Genomic DNA, 17,812 nt, shown 5'->3' with positions numbered 1-17,812 from the left:
GGACTCGAGTGGCCCTGAGGGCCATGCGCACGGTGCACAGTGACAGATGCTTGTGGAGGGAGGAAGAGGGTCCTGGAGGTCCCTCGGGCTGAGGAGAAAGCATGTGAGGTTGTCCCATGGGAAACAGCAAGCTCACTGACAAGCGCTCCCCAGGAGAAAAATGTCGGTGACAAAAGGGGCAAGTTGCCTGGGCGCCGTGGTGTCCCTGGGAAGGGGTTGGAGGGAGTTACACAGGACCACTCGGGTCCCTGCTCAGTGACCACAGGGACAAAACTCTACCCAAAGCAGGACTCTGAGGTTGGCCTCCCCACACCCTCTTCCCCATGCCGCTTACCGCAGCTCCCCAAACGTGCTCTGTTTCTGCTTACACCCCTCCCCCCTCCCCACCCCCATCCTTTATGCCCCGGGCGTGGCTACAGCGGTATAATGAACAACTCGAGACCATAACCCCCAGGACCTGAAGGCACCACCTTCCCTGTGCTAATCTGAATTTTAGATAAGGAGACCTGGCCCGGGCAATGCTGCAAATGGGGGGAGAATGTTTCAGCACAATTTGGGGGTTGGGAGCTATGTTGGCCCCATCAGAACCATAATTAAATGCCTTTCTTCTGTGCAGAAACTATTTTCCCTGACTCGTCTCTCACGCCCCTGTCTCCCAGTGGTTTCAGAGTGAGCACGTTCCCTGGGCCCACAGGCCAGGGTTCTCCTGCTGCACCCCAGTCTCCCCCAGGAAGTCCCCCCTGTCCCCTGAACCACGCCCTTCTGACTCTGGTCTTCTTCATGTGCACAGCACTGATCACCACATGACATGTATTACATCGAGTTGTATGTGGGCCAGCTTCCCCCACTAGACTGTGACATCTTCTGGGATGGAAGCCATATCTTATCATATTCTCGCAATTCGTCTTTTTACCCTCTACTCTTTTTTTCCCTCCCTTAAACATTTATCAAGCATCTATTATGCTATTAGAACTGGTTTGGGATTTGGGGGTGCCTAAGGCACTGGTCTTCCTTAAGGATGTCACAGACTGGGGGCAGGCAAGACAGATGTGCACAGCACACTGTTATGATACGGTAAGATGACTCCTACATTAAAGAAATGTTCAAGAATAAAACAAAACAAAACAAATTAGTGATAGATCAGAGGAAGGAATGGTCGAACCCACCTGGGAAAGACAGAGAGAATCCACATATATTCAACACCAGAACTGTGCCAGTGGTCACAACGACCCTGAGAGTAGGTATCGTGATCTTCATGTAATGGGGAGACGAAGAATCAGAGAAATTAAATACATACCCAAGGACAAATCTTTAAAGTCTTATAGCCAATATTTTTACCCAACTCAGTTAGACTTTGAAGTCATGTTCTTTCTAAGACATTTCACAACGGAGGTACCTGGACGAAGGGGAAGGACGTCACAGCGGAGGGGGTATTCGTCGTGAATAGATGTAGGTGAGGAATAACCGACGACATCGACAGACTTGAGCCGGGGTAGGAGCTGGGAAGACAGAGGACCAGTGCAGGGTCCAAGCCAGGCAGGGTGGGGCTGGGTTGGGGGACAAAGAGCTCATTCTTGAGCAGTCTTCATTCTACGACAAGAGGTTGTGGTTTGACTCTGGGTGGCGGGGAACCCACGGGCGGCATGTAGCAGGGCACTCGTGGGAGTGTATGTGCGTTTAACATGATAACCCGACTAGCAATGTGAAGAGCACATTTAAACAAAAGAGCTGGGAGTCGGCGGAGCCAGGAAAGCTATGTCCAGGTTCTGCCTTTACTGACCTCCACCCAGGCCTTCCACGGGGCACCCATCCGCGGGGCATCCAACCCACGGTACTTTCTGTGAATGTTGCTCCCTAGAGTTGTACAAACGTCCCCCTCTGCACCATAGAATTGTTTCCTCCCATACCTTGTCGTGCATTTCTATAACTGCACCTAAAACTCTTGTTCTGCAGTATTTTCATTTTCTGGGTCTGTTTCTAGTAGACTGTGAGCTACTCATAGGCAGAGCATGAGTCTCGTCCTCTGTCCCCAGCAGGATGGCCGGGGTCTGCACACAGCAGGCTCTCTGTAGAGGCTCCCGAATGAGTAAATGAAGGAATAAAATCCCGTGGCCGTACGGAGAGCTGCGGGATCATGAGCCAGATGTCCTCGAGCTCAAACAGCCATTTATTATCGGTGTGAACTTCAGCCGATGGCTTATCCCATTGAACCTGTCTCCTCAACTCTGACATAGAAGTAGTACAGCCTAATGTGGACTGTTCTGCCAGCTAGAACTGATGTACGCAGTGTGCTCAGACAAGTCCCCAGCCCCGGCGCACTTAACCAATGAGAGGGTGATTATGACGCGGTGGCACTGCCCATACCCCTCCAACAACTGGATGTACTTCATTCAACTTCCAACCTTGGGTATCTTCATTTCCTTTTTAAAAAAATTTGTTTCCCCTTTGTTGACTTTTAGAGAGAAAGAAGGGAGAGAGAGAGAGAGAAACATCAATGAGAGGGAACATCGATTGGCCACCTCCTGCACGCCCCCCACTGGGGATCGGGCCCACAACCTGGGCATGTGCCCTGACCAGGAATCGAACCGGTGACCTCTTGGTGCAGGGTCGATGCTCAACCACTGAGCCACACCAGCCAGGTGGCATCTTCCTTTCCGTTTCCCGTGATTCTCTCAGAGGCCCAGGAAGCTGCCCGCCTGTGTCCAGCATGTCGGCCGGGCTGGAACAGTAATAGCCAACGTGGACGGTGTGCGACTCCTGGGCCCTCTCGCCCCCCGGGGGGTCTGTCCCGTGCAGGTCCCTGGCGTCCAGCGGGGCTGAGCACTGCCGTCCACGGCTGTTCCCTGCATTTCCCAAACACACCACCTCCTTCTGGATGCCTTGCCCCGGGCTCCGCTTTGGGGAAGATGAAGGGTTTTCTGCACATGGCCGAAAAGCACTAGGAGAGCAGAGGAGGCTCCCCATTTTCAAGGAACTTGATGTCGTCTCTGCAGCAGACGTCTGATGAGCTTCTTCTTCTTTCTCTCGATTGTAATTACACGGGGACTGTTAGAGCCCATAACTCGGCCTCTCGTGGCTTAGTCCTGGCCGTCACCTCTGCGGTCTCGTCCTGTGATGAGTCTTCGCCCTTAGGAGGCTGGACGAGGCCCCCGGGCAGGACTGGGGCGCGGCCCTGGGGTTCTCAGGAGAAGCCCACCCTCCCCTCCATCTCCCCGAGGAAGGCACTGCCCAGTGAAACCGACCAGGACTCCATCGGCATAACCTCCTCTTCCTCTTCCTGTCCCTCCCGTGTCCTCTCCCCTCCCCCGCCTCGCAGGTGTGGTTCCAGAACCGAAGAGCCAAGTTCCGCAGGAACGAGAGAGCCATGCTGGCCAACAAAAACGCCTCCCTCCTCAAATCCTACTCAGGGGACGTCACCGCCGTGGAGCAGCCCATCGTGCCGCGTCCTGCCCCGAGGCCCACCGATTACTTCTCCTGGGGCACGGCCTCTCCGTACAGGTGAATGGCGGGCCCACCCCCCCTTGCTCCAATGCCACACGTTTCTCCGCGCTCGGTCACGTTCAAAGCTGCGTGTGCGGCTGGCTGACATTTCTCACTGGGTTAACCTCTTCAGAGACATTCAACTTGCTGACACCCCCAGCTTGTCACGGGAGATCACTAGCTGCCCCGGGAGCAGGGTTTGGGGCAGAAGAGAGGGGGCAGGCCGTCAGCCATCTCCTCTTGGACTCAGGAACTCTTGCAAAGGTTTCAAAGATGGGGAAGACTCGGAAAGGAAAGGTCACTGAGCTGTGCTCAGAGTGCCCCTTGCAAGCATCCTGGAACCAAACGATGCCATTTCCAAATCTGAGACAGGGTCGTTTTCCTCTGCTCCAGTAGGGAGTGAGTTTGTAAGGCTGAGGGCAGGACCAGGGGCGAACTTCACAGTAAAACTGATTTTGAATTAAAGGAAAAGGAAAAGGAAAAGGAAGGAAGGAAGGAAGGAAGGAAGGAAGGAAGGAAGGAAGGAAGGAAGGAAAGAAGGAAGGAAGTGGGTGGGGAGGGAGGGAGGGAGGGAGGGAGGAAGGAAGGAAGGAAGGAAGGAAGGAAGGGAGAGGGGAGGGAGGGAGGGAGGGAGGGAGGGAGGGAGGGAGGGAGGGAGGAAGGAAGGAAGGAAGGAAGGAAGGAAGGAAGGAAGGAAGGAAGGAAGGAAGGAGAGGCACAGAGAGAGAAGGAAAGAAAATCCGAGACCATCTTGATCGGTTTCATAGCCACCATTCTTTGTGAGCAGGTGGGGATGTCATATGGTCCACGCCTTCTTAGTCTATTGCTAATTCTTACCTACTCATCTGAAGTTCCGTGGGGGTCAGTTTGTTTGTGTGGGCTTTTTGAACTATAAAAACAATGTAAGATTTACACTAAACTCTTCTATTAAAAAGGTGCCTATTTTCAAAGAAGCCAATAGCAGAGTGCTATTTCAGTGTCTCGCAGAGGCCTTGAACCTCCCTTCGTTATGGTCTAGGTTCAAGCCAGAGGGAACCTGAGACCTAGGGCCTGACACATGCTCATCGGTATAAGTGCCTTTCTTTGAGTCTAAACTTGGGGACGCTTAGCGGCCAGATTGAGGTGATCTCTGGCTGACCGCAGTGGAGAAAGAACTATTTACAACTTCGTTTGTTGCGCTTTGGTTACCTTTTCATTGTTCACGTTAACTAGTGGTTTAGGGAGATGTTTTAAATGAATCGTAGGAGATCACCCCCCAGCTCCTGATGTATAATGCCACATTTATGAAATGCAGACTCGTTTCCAAAGTTGATCTCTCTAATCAAAGCAAAAGGCCTCACCTAAATGTTCTCTGTTCCAAGTCAGTTTCTTGCAAGAAACACTGTAAATGCATTTGCAAATCTCTCCGGCAACCCCCATTGTGAAATCAGCCTGAATTACTTTGGGCGCAGTGCACAGACACGCCCTGCGTAGGACACTGGGAATTCTTCTTGCTCTCAGACCTGGTGCGCCTGGCTGATTTCTCAGATCTGTGTCCCATTTAACACCCAGGCTCCTCTCCCGTAGCACTGACTAAAGGCACATGCTGAAGACCATTGTGAAGCCGCCTAGACTTGAATATTTTAAATACCCGGAAGGCTGCTTTGTTTCTCTGATGGACATTGATAGCTCACAGACTCACGGCACGGCTTGGGAAATGGATGTGGTTCCAAGCTTGGCATTTCCAGGTCTCTGGTGTGATTGGCTCACAGCCAGGAAGTCCTGCTCCCTTTTCTGCCTGGGTCTAATGCAGGGACTTTTCATACCAGCTCGGAACACTCCAGATGGCTGCCCGGGGTCCTTGCCAGTGACAGGCTGAGGGCAGTGCCCTGCGTGAGTGGGGATGAAGTCCTCCCTGAATTTATATCGGGCTAGATTACCTGGACCTCAGCAGAAGTTCAAGCCCCAGGGCCGGCATCATATATATTAATGTATATGAGCATCTAACTGAAATTATTAACACGCAATTTATGTGTGCCTTTTTGGGAAATGTTCTATTTTAATTTGAAAGATTATGTAGAAATATTAGATACATTTTTTTTAAAAATACTCATCATTCCACCATCTTGACATTACTAGTTTTGTTTACTTTTGCAATTAGAGTTCAATATTTTATATAGTGTAGACTTAGTGTATATATTATTTTGTATTCTGCTCTTTTCACCTAAAATTATATAACCTAGTGCTTTTTACTCATTTCACAGTATACTTTTATACCATTTCTCTCTTAGCTACAGAATTTGTAAAAAAAAATAATTCATTAAAAATTCATAGAATTTGATTGTTCATATTCTGTATGAAGAATAAGTTAATCTCCAGACATCAGTAGGAAAATGATGGTTTGAAGCAGTAATTTAATCAATAATAATGTTTTTTGACCCAATGTTGACTGAAGTGTTTCTATTTTGATTCATTTCTCAAAGTGGCAAAAAAGCTATTCTATTCCTCGGAGATTTTTCTCTGTGTTTAGACCCCAAATACTTTATGATTTCACATTTCACAGTTTGGTAGGAAATACAAGTCCTGTGGAGGAATGATACCCCAAAAAAAACACACACACACACAAAATAAAACAAGTGATGGAAAGCAAAGGAAATGATAGACCTCCTGTGTTATAGAAATTGAACGGGCTGTTTCTGCTGGTACCATTATGTCGAGTCCGTACCCTCTCATGTGACACTCATTAAAAGGCATTTCTCTTGGTTACTTCTTGGAACGCTCTGGTTCTGTCCTTGCCCTGGCTCCAAACAAGAGACTGAACACTTGCCAAGGGAAGCCTCCAGCGGGCAGGATTAGGCCCAGCGTTCACGATCCCCGTTTCTACCCAACACCCTAGGACACGCGGCCATCTTACTGTCTACATTAAACCTGACGTCATATTGGAAATAGTAAAAGTATAAGACTGGGGAGCTACGTAAACATGCCCTTGGTCCAGGGTCTGTCCCTGATCAGTGAAGCACGCCTACAGCGGAGGCCCCCCGCTGGGCGTGGGGACACCCCCTTGGGATGGCTTGGCCACGCAACCTGGGACAGTGAGCAGACATTTCACCAGGCAGAACAGTCTGCTGACTTTCAAAACTCTGCCCCGGAGAAGAGAGGAGAAAATCAAGACTCACAGCAACTGTGTGCATATGGTCAGGATTATGGGATGGGAACTAGCCAACACATTTTTTTCCTGGGTGTCTTTCACATCGAGAGGGCTGGCTGCATAATTTGTCATCCAAACTGGGATACTTTGGCGAGTGAAGGGGGTGCTGTTAATAATGACGCCGGAACAACAGGCGTTGGCAAACCGGGGCATGCGGTTCACACGATGTTGAGCACGTCCCGGCCCCCTTCTTCTCTGGAGCATGTTACCGGTGGTGATGTCAGGCGGGCAACCGAGGCACCAGCGGGAGCAAGTCCTCCCCACACGGACACCCTGTCCTGCCAGGTGTCTCCTTCACGGGCCTGCAGCCAGGGAAGCAAGCTTGTTGTTGGCACAGGTGCCCACGGCTTAGCTCAGAACTGTTTCCTTAGGCAGAAACCACACCAGCACCGGACTCTGTCTCGTAGGCTTGCCTCCTGGGTAGCACGGGGTAGCCACGCCCTGGACTCCGGGCTGCTGTGTCAGATGGAATAGCCCAGAAGCCCTTCCCCGAGACAGAGGCGGCCTGGCCCCGCACTGTGGGACCAGAGGACCGTGTCCAGGGGGCGGGCCGGGCTTCGGCAGGAACTACTGACCAGTAAGAGGGAGGCCGGCTACCTGTGTCCACAGAGTCCCCCTCTCTCCTCCTCCTCCCCCGCTTTGGTCGTCACGGTGCTGCCGACATCTGCTGAACGCATTTGGCTCATTTCTCCCTTTCACACTTTCAAAAATAGATCCTCGTCCCTCCCAAGATGTTGTTTACACGAGGGACTTCATAACGGATTCTAACGGAAGACACTGGAAAGGTAACTGTCAGAGGGGCGGGGGGCCCCGGGGGCGGGCTCAGGGGGACGTCCGTGCTGAAGAACACGGGACACAGTCCCAGGAATGAAGCAGGGAGGTCCTCGCGTGGGGACGGCCCCTGGAAACCAGCAGGGACGCAAGCACATGGGTCCGTCAGGCTAAGGGAAGTCTGAAGCCTAGAGCAGGGCCCCCTTCAATGACTGCGCCCACGGATGGCAGGGACCGCGTCACAGTACGCAGACTCGCTCCTGCGGCTCGAAGGCACTCCCGTGATGCCAGCTGCTGGCACCTGGGACTTTCTTGGAACAGTGAGGTGACCGCAGGGTATGGGCAGAGGTCGGAAGAGCTATGTTCTTGTCCTGGCCCCTGCTGCTCCTCCGGCCAATGGGGTCGCCTATCCCTTACGTGACCTTGCATCCAAGATTGAACAGCTTTCCTATCGCCTACCCCCGCCCCCGCGGGGTACACCGGCCCCCGAGACCGTGCAAAGACGCAGGGCTTCCGATATAACACGTTCATAGCAAGAAAAGATGGAAATGGCAGAAGGGCCCCCCAGACAGGCAGAAGGGCCCCCCAGACAGGCAGTGCAAACTGAAGGCTTACCAGCGGAACAGGGCCCAGGTGTGTCCAAGAGCTGAATATACATTAAAAAATATATATATCAACTTCTGAATTTTAAAAGCAAGAGTTAGAAATGGTTATTTAAATCACAAAAGATCACTTCCGAAAGGATTTATGGGGTCTCCTCTAAGAGTGAACTTCCCTGGGAAAGTTCGCATTTCCTTAGATGAAGCAAGTATGGCTCCGGGGCTCCTGCAGTGACAAATCAACAGACCTAAGAGACCACCTCCAACCTCCACGAGGCACAGACAGAGTCGTGCAAGCCTCCAGCCCCACACCCCTCAGCTGGGGAACCCTAGGACCTCAGAAAACACACAGATGTCTCGGGCTAACCCATCTGTCTCGGGGGTGGAATTCTCAACAGCTTGTCATTTATCCAAAAGGGCCACATAGAAAAACAAAGTTAGAGTTGAAAACCGAGTCAGGTACTGTTGTTCCCCTACTGTCCTCAATTGTTTTGTGACTTGCAGGACTTACACTTGGGGTGCTCAGAAAACAGAGAGGCAGATGCCCCCCCCCCCCAGGTTCCTGGCTTTACAATCATATTGTGTACAGTCTCACCGGGACTTCCTTGGTGTTCAGCAGCCGTTGTAACACACTCGTCCTCACGACAACCTCTCAGGGCAGGTTGAAGTCATCAGCCTGATGTGTCCGCAGAGGACACAGAAGTGCACCCCTGCTGGTGGTTAGCCTGGGTGCCGTTCCTTGGGCATCTCCACTAAGGAGGTGTGCCCTGTTCAAGCTCACGTCCCTGTGTCCGCTCTGGGGGGTCTCTGGGGTAGACTTTCGAGTGGACATGGGGGACGCCAGCATTCCTTTTCATCTCTGATTCCTCAGTGCACTTTGTTTGGCAACATTGTTTCTTGGTCAGGGACACAAAGGCCTTGACATCCTTTAAAACAAAACAGAAATGTGGCTTGAGCCAAGCTCTGTGAACCCCGAGTCCCAAAGGGCACGTTGGCCTGTCATGTTAGAGGAAGTCCATGCTTCTTACTCAAAAAGGAAGACCCAGGGCCAGGATCTCGGGGTGCTGGTCAGCAGGCTGTTGGTGTGACCGTGTGCTTGATCTAGACAAACCACTTCGTTCGGACGGCCCTGTACATTTAATTGAAAACAGCTCTTTGCTCTCATTGGCGTCTGTCTTGTGAGAACACATTTCGGGGTTCTCTTTCTTGGCCTCACACCCATGAGGAGCTGTGAGGAGGAGGGGAACAGGTGGTCGTGAACACTCGGATTGGCAGCTGCTCAAGGCTCTCTCGCACCTGCTATGGCTTCTGCAAGCGGGTTGCCTCCAGCCAACTTCTAATGTTGTTTTGGGGTGCCCCTCCCTAACTCTGGATTTCCTGACCTGGAACAAGTCTTGCTCGTCACTGACACGTCAAAGGACCACTCCCGCTGTTAGTCCAGGTCGAGAACCGAAACCCATGTCCAAGCCCTGCGGGAATCCGGACGCACAGTCCCCTCTGGGGTGCACAGAGCCTCATGCCGCCCCGGCCTGTCGTTAGATGGCCCGACTTTTGCTGAGAGGCCCTGCATCAGGACCGTCTCTCTCCGTTTCCTTGTCATGGCTCTGAGATTTAGGTCCGTTTCTGAGAGCTTCTAACTTTCCTGGACATTTGTCAAGTGGAGATGTTACCCCTGGCCAAGCTCTTTGGAGACTGCAGAAGTCGCTCATAAATGTCAACTGCTGCTTTGTCCCCAGGCCCTGCTCGCTCGAGGCCTCGCGGCCACGGCGCAGTCAGGGCGGGTTCTCTGCTCCGATTCCAGCTGCCCTTTAAGGGAAACCATCTCAGTGAAAATCTCATCTCCTGGGCAAGCTAGGCCCTAATTTCCACTCGCTCGGTTTTGAGTTGGAAAGTGGATCGAGCGAGGGGGGATATGACTCTCCGGCCCGCATCTGGTGAGAAAACTCGGTGTTTCCGAGACGTGTCAGCCGCATCGGTCTTCAGGCGAGACTATCAGATGGTACGAGGAAGCTCCGCAGAGACCGCAGCGAGAACGGCTCTGTAACAGATGAGCTCGAAACCGCAACGATAGTGGTTTGGGTTTAGCCTTCCGTTTTAGGAAGCTGTCCAACTTCATCCTCAGTACGTAACAGACAATACAGGTAAATAGTGATTCCTGTTGATAACACCCCGAAGGACCATCTCTGGGGCTTCGTTCTCGCTCAGACACCTGGTTGAGAAGGAGCCTGGTTTGGTTGATGTTGTGATCTGTGACTTAGGCACATTTCCCGAATCCAAGCGTCTCTTTTCATGCTAACCTAGATCTTTGATTTCTCTGAAATCTTAGATTTCGGCGTGTCCTAGAACTTCCTTGAGTGGAGGTTAGAAACCCGCATATATTTCCTGAGAGCGCCGAATCCTAACCACTAGGCCACCAGGGAGCGTTTCTGGTAGGCTCTTGAATGGAAGCATGCGACTCATCTAGGAATTAAATGATTATATATGTGTAGGTTTGAAAATAAATGAAGTTTCTTGGTATATTATAAAGGGGGAAAAGGCGTGTTTGATTTTAATGGGTTGTTCTGATCGTTGATCTCACTCCTAATTGAAACCTACCTTAACTCGGGACTCTTTTTCTGCATGGTAGACAGTGGTCAACGTGATAGTCTATTCTGTAAGTCTAGCCTGCACGAATATTTGTTCATTCTTCACTGTTAAAAGCTATTTTTGATGGATTGAAGGGCATGCAATCACCATCCCCCGCTTTTGTCATGGCCTTTCTGGTTTTATACGTGCTATGAAGACAGCAAAATTAACGGGAAGGGCTCACTTCTAAGAATAAAAGCATCCTGGTGAAATATTTTTAGAAAATATCTCTCGAATATTACTCGAAACAGGATGACAGAGAAAAATGACATTGATCTGGAATCGTTTTGATCATACGGTATTTAGACATTTCTCAGTGGTTTATGTCTTCATTAAATAGGTTTTGGGAGGCCAAATGTGTGGTAGGTAGGGGGTTCACCCCACCCGGGGAGACAGAGATGAGCAAGGCAGACACGGTGTCTAATCTGTGGAACCTACAGGGCAGGAACTAAAGTGAGTGCTAACGGGAAAAGTCCAGGGAGCCATCGGAGAACCGAACTGTGTGTAGATGGTTCAAGTCGTCAGTCTAGAAATGAGTCAGAGCAGAGGGGGTGAAAACGGAATACAAGAACATACGGATCTCTTAAAGCCTTTCTGAACCTTCTTCCTTCTGTGCATGCGCACACACACACACACACACACACACACACCAGTGCTGTAAGGATTTCACATTAAGGATGTGTATTTCTGGAAAGACCTAGTGACCTGGGACTAATTATATTTCTTCAACCCAGTTTTCCCGGGTTACTTGCTAGTAACAGAGCCGCAAGAGGCTATTATGGGCCTTGACTATACGTCTTGATGATGCAGTGTCTCGAATAAGTATTAATGACACAGGCTCCTGAGGGGTACGGTAGCTTTCCTTTCCTCTCCTTCTTGTCTGGCACCCGATCCCCGGAACCACAAACCCCTGTGTGGCTGACGGAATGACTGGCACGGGGCAGTGGGGGAGCCCTTGTCCTTCCGTTTGTACGTCTGTCTCAGCTGGACGGGCTCTTGCTAATCTTAGAAACAACCAGAGATGGTTTCGTTCCATTAAAATGAGTTCCTTTTTAACTGTTTATATAAAGTAATGGATAATTTGCCTCCGAGTCTAGGAAACCATTACTTTTTCCTTTAAAAGCAATTCGTGGGTCTAAGTCACAGAAAACCAACAATTACAAATCTCTTCCCGGTGGTATTGCTAGGTCTCAATTACAATCTCTGACATAGGGAAATGGAACTTCGGGTTGTTCTCAGCGACACAGACAGTGAGAGGCGGGTCGGGCATCCCGGGACGGAGGCCTTTGCTCTGTATCTCGGAGATTGCAGCATCCCCAAAATGGCCCGAAGGGCAGTGTCCGGAGCTGCTCGAGTCCTTTCGAGAAGTTATGAAATCAAGGCCAAACGGGATGGGACCTTCTGGACGAGGCAATGCTTGGCACTGCCAACCAGGAATCAAGAATGGTGCAGGAGTTACCTTGGGTCGCTTAGCTGAGTCTCCAAGCACGCTGTTTGATATGGTGTTTATTGATTCTCTGAACCGTTAGGGTGAAAGTCGACTTCCTGGAGTGAGGAAGGCAAAGATGCTTCTTTCAGAGGCCTCAGTGTCTCCCTGGTCGCTGCCACAGGCCAGGGACGTAGGCGGGAAGGGGTTAAACAGTTTTCGTCGGTCAGCTGATCACACACCTGCTCTTCAGCACAAGCAGCCTTTTTCTGTCACCCCAGAAATAAACCATGACTCACTGAACCCAGCACGGCAGGCTGCCTCTCTGCCCCGTCCCTCGGTCCGCTCCCCACGGCTGCCCCCGGCCCCCCAAACCCTCTGCCACCCTCTGCCAAGTGCCGTAGACTAATGGAAACCTGGGGCTGCAGGGACCTCAGAGGTCAGCCAGTCCACCCCTGCCCCTGCCGGCCCCCTCCTCAGAGTCCCACCCAGCTGGGGCACAGACTTGCAGCTTCGTGAAACTAATGCCTGTTATTCTCCCTGCTCTCTCCTTTGTCCCTACAGTGCCATGGCTACTTATTCTGCCACATGTGCCAACAATAGCCCTGCACAGGGCATCAACATGGCCAACAGCATTGCCAACCTGAGACTGAAGGCCAAGGAGTATAGTTTACAGAGGAACCAAGTGCCAACAGTCAACTGAGGAAAAAAATTATTAAACAGGCCTAAGAAGAAATAAAAAAAAAACAAAAAAACACCAAAAAAAAAAAAAAAAAAACAAAACCAACACCATAAGACACCTATCCTGTTCTGTCATTTCTTCATCTGCTGGAAAAAATAAAATAAAAACCAACAACCAAACCAACAAACAAAACACCACACACACAGCACGAAGCTTTCGGGACCATGGCAGAGAAGGGCAGGAGAGGGGCCGGAGGAAAACTAGTCGCAAGTGCACCTCCCCCTCGGGGACGGCAGCACCGCTTGTTTCTGGGTGTGTTCACTTTGTTTTTCCTTCTCTCCACGCTTTGCTTTATATACTCCGAGCTTCTTCAGTTGGGCTCACCCCCTGCCCCCCACCCATGATTGCATGGGTTTTTAAAAAGTCTACAGCAGCCAAAGAAACCATATATACATATATATGGTTTCCTATAGTCTCCTCAATGACGTGCTGAAACCCCAGTGCCTTGCCCCTTCCTTCTTCCCAGTTCTCTGAATAGAACTCTACGAACTTCTGAAAAGCCAAAGTCTTTCTAAAGAATCTGTGCCGGATGTGATCCCCTTTCTCCCCGTCTCCATCTCTGTTGGTCATGGGAGGGTTTTTCCATCAGCTCCTGGGAGGGGGAAGACAAGCCGTCGCGGGCACCATCGGCCACTGGCCTGTCTGACCCACGAGCCTGGCTGTGTCTGGTGAATTCTGAGCAATCCACGCCGGGCTTACGCTCTCGGTTTAAGCTCTAAGCTGTAGCTGAGCTCACCATCACCCCCATCCCAACAATGAGCTGTCTTAAGTTAAAGATTTTTGTTGTTTGGAAAGGATTTGCTGTCATGGGCTGTTTGGTAGATGACACATTTTTCGTTTGAATGAGGAAGAGAAATTTCTCTCGGAAAACAAAGACCAAGTTGTGAAGGCATGGCCGGTATCCCTTAAGGGCCATCGGACGCACGCTTATATAGAGACTGTACATATTTATATAGTATATATATATAAAATATCCTTGCAAGCTTGAGTTTGCAGTTTTGCAAACACAACAGAAAGCAAACTTCACTCCATCACCACTTTCCTCATCTCTGCGGCGATGAGACCTGTTTATTGGGGACTTTTGCTTCCTTTCTTTCTCTCCATCAGAGCCTCTTAAGGCCACAGAGCGACTGAGCCCAGTCCAGCTGTTGGCGAACAGATCTCATTTTTACATTCGGGTTTTACATAAGTGAGAGACGATGTCAGGCTGGAAGGACGTCCTTGAGGTTGGAGCCCGAGCTCTGGCGGACGCTGGTCCGTCCTGGTCTGTCGTGGGGATCACACTTAGAGACGGGAGGGAAAGCCATTTGGCCATCTGCCCTTTCCTACCCGACAGGAATCAGAAAGACACGTGTTTATTGGAATACTTAAAGGTTTGTCTACATTTCAAAACAGGCCATGATGGGCTCTCGTTATTTCCTACTATTTTGAAATAAAGGCTAGTGGCTGGGGCTGGGAGCCAGGACTGACCTTCTTTTGTTCCTTCCTCTGTGTCCAGCTGTGCTTTTATAACATGTCGGGTGGACTTGACCAAATCCCACTGCCAAGCGGTGCCTCAGTTTACCTCTTTGTAAAATGGGTTTAACAATACTTGCCTACCTCACAGGGGTGTTGTGAGGCCCTACTCATTTGCTCCTTCCTTCTCCCGTATTCTCTGTATTTCCAGCACTTTGTAGCCATGGGAGGAAGGGGACTAGAAAAGCATTCAAGGGGAACAGGGTACCTGGAGGCCTTGTTTTCTAGCAAGGATATGCTGCCCTGCTTTTAATGCTTATAACTTCTGCATTTGGAAATGAGAAATAGGTTCATATTTTCAGACCTCTCAGAAACCACATCATCTGACCAAAGAATAATTTAAGATACACAGAACAGACACATTTTCAACTTAACATTTTCATCCTGACCAGCATGGTTCTAATAATTTTAGTTAGGCGTCACTGAAAAGCTTTAGATTGATTTTGGCCAAATACGTCCACTTGCACAGGCAAGGAATTTGGGTCTAAGACGCACTTGGGCGCACACCTGTCATTTGCCTTGGCGTACCAGAGTAAGCAACGGTGGCATTTTTCAGTCAAACAGCCATCAATCTGAAAATGAATTTTGAATGTCGATTCTGTACTTTTTTCTGTAACCAGAAGGATGCCCATCTGATGCATTTTGCTCTCATCAACCGGTTCCCTATTCTCTTCACCTGCTACGCAAACATTTCTTACCGAGTGGTCACGTAGGCTGGCTGACAGCACACATAGTTGCTTCCTAGAGAGACCCTGGGCGAACCCTGTCGTCCCTCTAGCTGCTGTGGATTACTGGGTTTCAAAGGAACAGTGTATCCTAACCGATGAAAACATCCCTGGTGAAATCAGAGCAATCCAAGAAATTGGTGACATTCTGGAGTTTGGGGTCTGGGGAGTGAGGCTAAAAGAGGAGCTGGATTGTAGTGCAAGAACAGAAATCATACCTGCAAACCATTTGCGAAGGGGGCGGAATCTTAGACGAGCAAGTCAAGAGACAGCCGTGCAAGCCATTGGAAGTGTCTATCTTGACACCTGTTTTCAGTGGTGAACAGAAAAGCCTGACCCCATGATCCGAATGGTAGGTGAAACGGGCACTTTTAGCCCCTGCCTGGGCAAGCGGTGTCTGGGAGCACCACGAGGAGCTGGTGCCGTAGGAACCGGCATTGCTGGTGAACGTATACCACAAGCATCTACTATCTTAGCACTAGATCAGGAAGTATACCCGTGGTGTAAGCAATCAGTGTTGTTCGCTTATCGACTCCACAGAAGGAGAAGTTTCATATGTGATTTGCAGGAGGAGCCTTTTGGCTCCGGAGCTAGGCGACAACAGAGGGCCTCAGGGCCAGAGTCCAAAGGCATACCCTCGCTCGTCACTGTCATTACACGCAGATGCACATGCACACATCCACGCTGCCTGTCTGTGTCCCCAGTCCCTCCAGCACAGGATGCCGAGCTGTGGGGTACAAAGCAGGTTAAATGGAACCAGAAGAGGTGACCGAATGAAAAAGGGAATGACATTTAGGGTATAAAGATCTCATAAGAAATGTAATATGTAAATTATATCTTGCTTTATGATGTAAAATATACGTTGTTTGCGCTAGAATAGAAATGATTCCTTTTCAATAAAAAGAAACAAGGATGCCACGTGTCGTCTTTTGTTCTGTGCGGCTGAGTCTGCCCGTTCTTTTCTCTTTGAACTTCAAGAACAGATCTGCCAGGGTCTACAGTTACACTCAGAGGACAGTACAAGCGAGAGCACTTCGTGTCAGAGTGGGATGCAAAGGAAAATGACCTATTGTCCCTTCAAAGCAGGGACGAGGGCGGAGGGGGAGGCCCATGGACCAGTATAACAGGGAAGTGTGGAGAGAACAGGTGTGGTCAGCTGCTTCCTCCGCATCTCTGTCCCCACAGTGCGGTACCATCTGACAAAACAGACTTCAGACAAGGCGCAGCCTTTCGTCTTAGAATCGAGAAACAACGAAGTAACAGTTCTTAAGCACCCGTCATGCATAGCTTTGTGCGTGTGGCAATGGGGCGAACGGGAAACCCAAACTGGGAGACACGGGTTCTGTTTCCACACAAATTAACCTGCTAACCGAGCGGGACGTAGACATCCGTCAAACGCTGCATACCGTAAAAGGGAATTCCCAGTTAACAGGTGAAAGTCTGAATAAAGGGCAACTCTGGCACGAACAGACGTGTGCCGCAGTTTGGGATGACAAAGGGGTAAGCAATTAAGAGACTGGGGTGCAGAAGAGGGAGAAAGAAGCACCGTCGGCGGAAGTGGGCACAGGGACCTGCGTTTCAGCAGCCAGGATGCAGGCAGGAGGGGGGCAGGGCCTTTCGAGTGGGGAAGGAGAGAAGGAGGGGTAAGGCAGAGATTCAGGAATGGGGATTTGTGTTCGGGGACCATGGCTAATGGGACAAGAGCTAATGTGGAAGCAGAGTGGACGAAAACACTGGAAGCTGAGGTAGAGCCTTCACCTTGCAGGGACTCGTGTGTCAGGCAAAGGAGTTTGGACTATTCTCAGGCCATAGAGATCCAGTGGAAATCTTTAAGCGGAACAAATATGCAACAAATAATTTGAGCAGAATTACTGTGGTCAAAGCATAAAGATAAATGAGATCAGAACAGGAAGCAGGAGGACAGGGAAGGGGCACAAAGCCAAAGGATGGATTGGGAACATCATGCGAAGAGAGAATCAATAAAACTGCAAGGCAGGAGAGAGAGGAGAGCATCCAAGGAAACATGGGTCTGGACCCTGCGGACTGGAAGAATGAATCACTGACACAACTAAACAAAATCAACAAAAGCAGGAGAGATCCGGTTACAGGAGGTGATCATTTCAGCTTTAAGTGGGTTATTGAATTGGAAAACCAAAATGTAAATATCGAGTCAGTGAAGATACGAAAGTCGGGGTTGGAACCAAGGCTAAGGACAGAGAAGGAAGTCGGGGGTTCATCTTTAAAGAGGTGACACTGAGTGAATCAGTCCGTCCAGAAGAGAGAGCATCGTTGTGACCCAAATAATTATTCTGATCAATGGCTTCTGGATGCCACTTGAGCCAGGGAGGAAGACGGGGCTTCGAAGGACATCCACAGTGGGGGGAGGGCTGCCCAAGGCAAACTGCAGGAGCTGTTTGAGAAACAGGAGGAGGATCCTCTTTGTTGTCCCAGAGTTCAGGAAAGAGACGTTTCCAAAAAGAAGGGGTGTTGGATCGACTCCAGTGCTGTCGATCCAAAGGCCATTGGATTCCTGATGTTCTGCAGTACAGTTTGCTAGCGAGCTGGGAGCAGAGGGGCAGGTGTAGCAAGTTCCGGTAAGAATAAGTGCTTTAAAAAAATGGAAGCATGGAGCACAGACCGCTTGTTTGAGACTTTGGCACTGAAAACTAATTAATAAGGAGTCTTTCCGTTGCAGGGGCAGCGACCTATCAAACCAGTTTCAGTTACAAGGGGCTTCATTTA

General features: G+C 50.2%; 1 protein-coding gene across 1 annotated transcript in view; it reads left to right on the top strand.

Annotated features, from left to right (window-relative positions):
• The window catches only part of PRRX1 (paired related homeobox 1), a 67,904-nt gene extending 55,104 nt beyond the window's left edge, over positions 1 to 12,800 (top strand). Inside the window, exons 3-5 of the mRNA XM_036273696.1 lie at positions 3,317 to 3,498; positions 7,381 to 7,452; positions 12,653 to 12,800. Of these exons, the coding sequence (XP_036129589.1) occupies positions 3,317 to 3,498; positions 7,381 to 7,435 (237 nt within the window). The 3' untranslated portion in view covers positions 7,436 to 7,452; positions 12,653 to 12,800. The remainder of the gene's footprint in view (positions 1 to 3,316; positions 3,499 to 7,380; positions 7,453 to 12,652) is intronic.
• Positions 12,801 to 17,812: the final 5,012 nt, after the last annotated feature.

Source organism: Molossus molossus, unplaced genomic scaffold (assembly GCF_014108415.1).
Source record: "Molossus molossus isolate mMolMol1 unplaced genomic scaffold, mMolMol1.p scaffold_m16_p_20, whole genome shotgun sequence".
NCBI lineage: Eukaryota > Metazoa > Chordata > Mammalia > Chiroptera > Molossidae > Molossus > Molossus molossus.
Note: the sequence above shows the minus strand (reverse complement) of the source record. Positions and strands in the feature narration are given on the sequence as shown.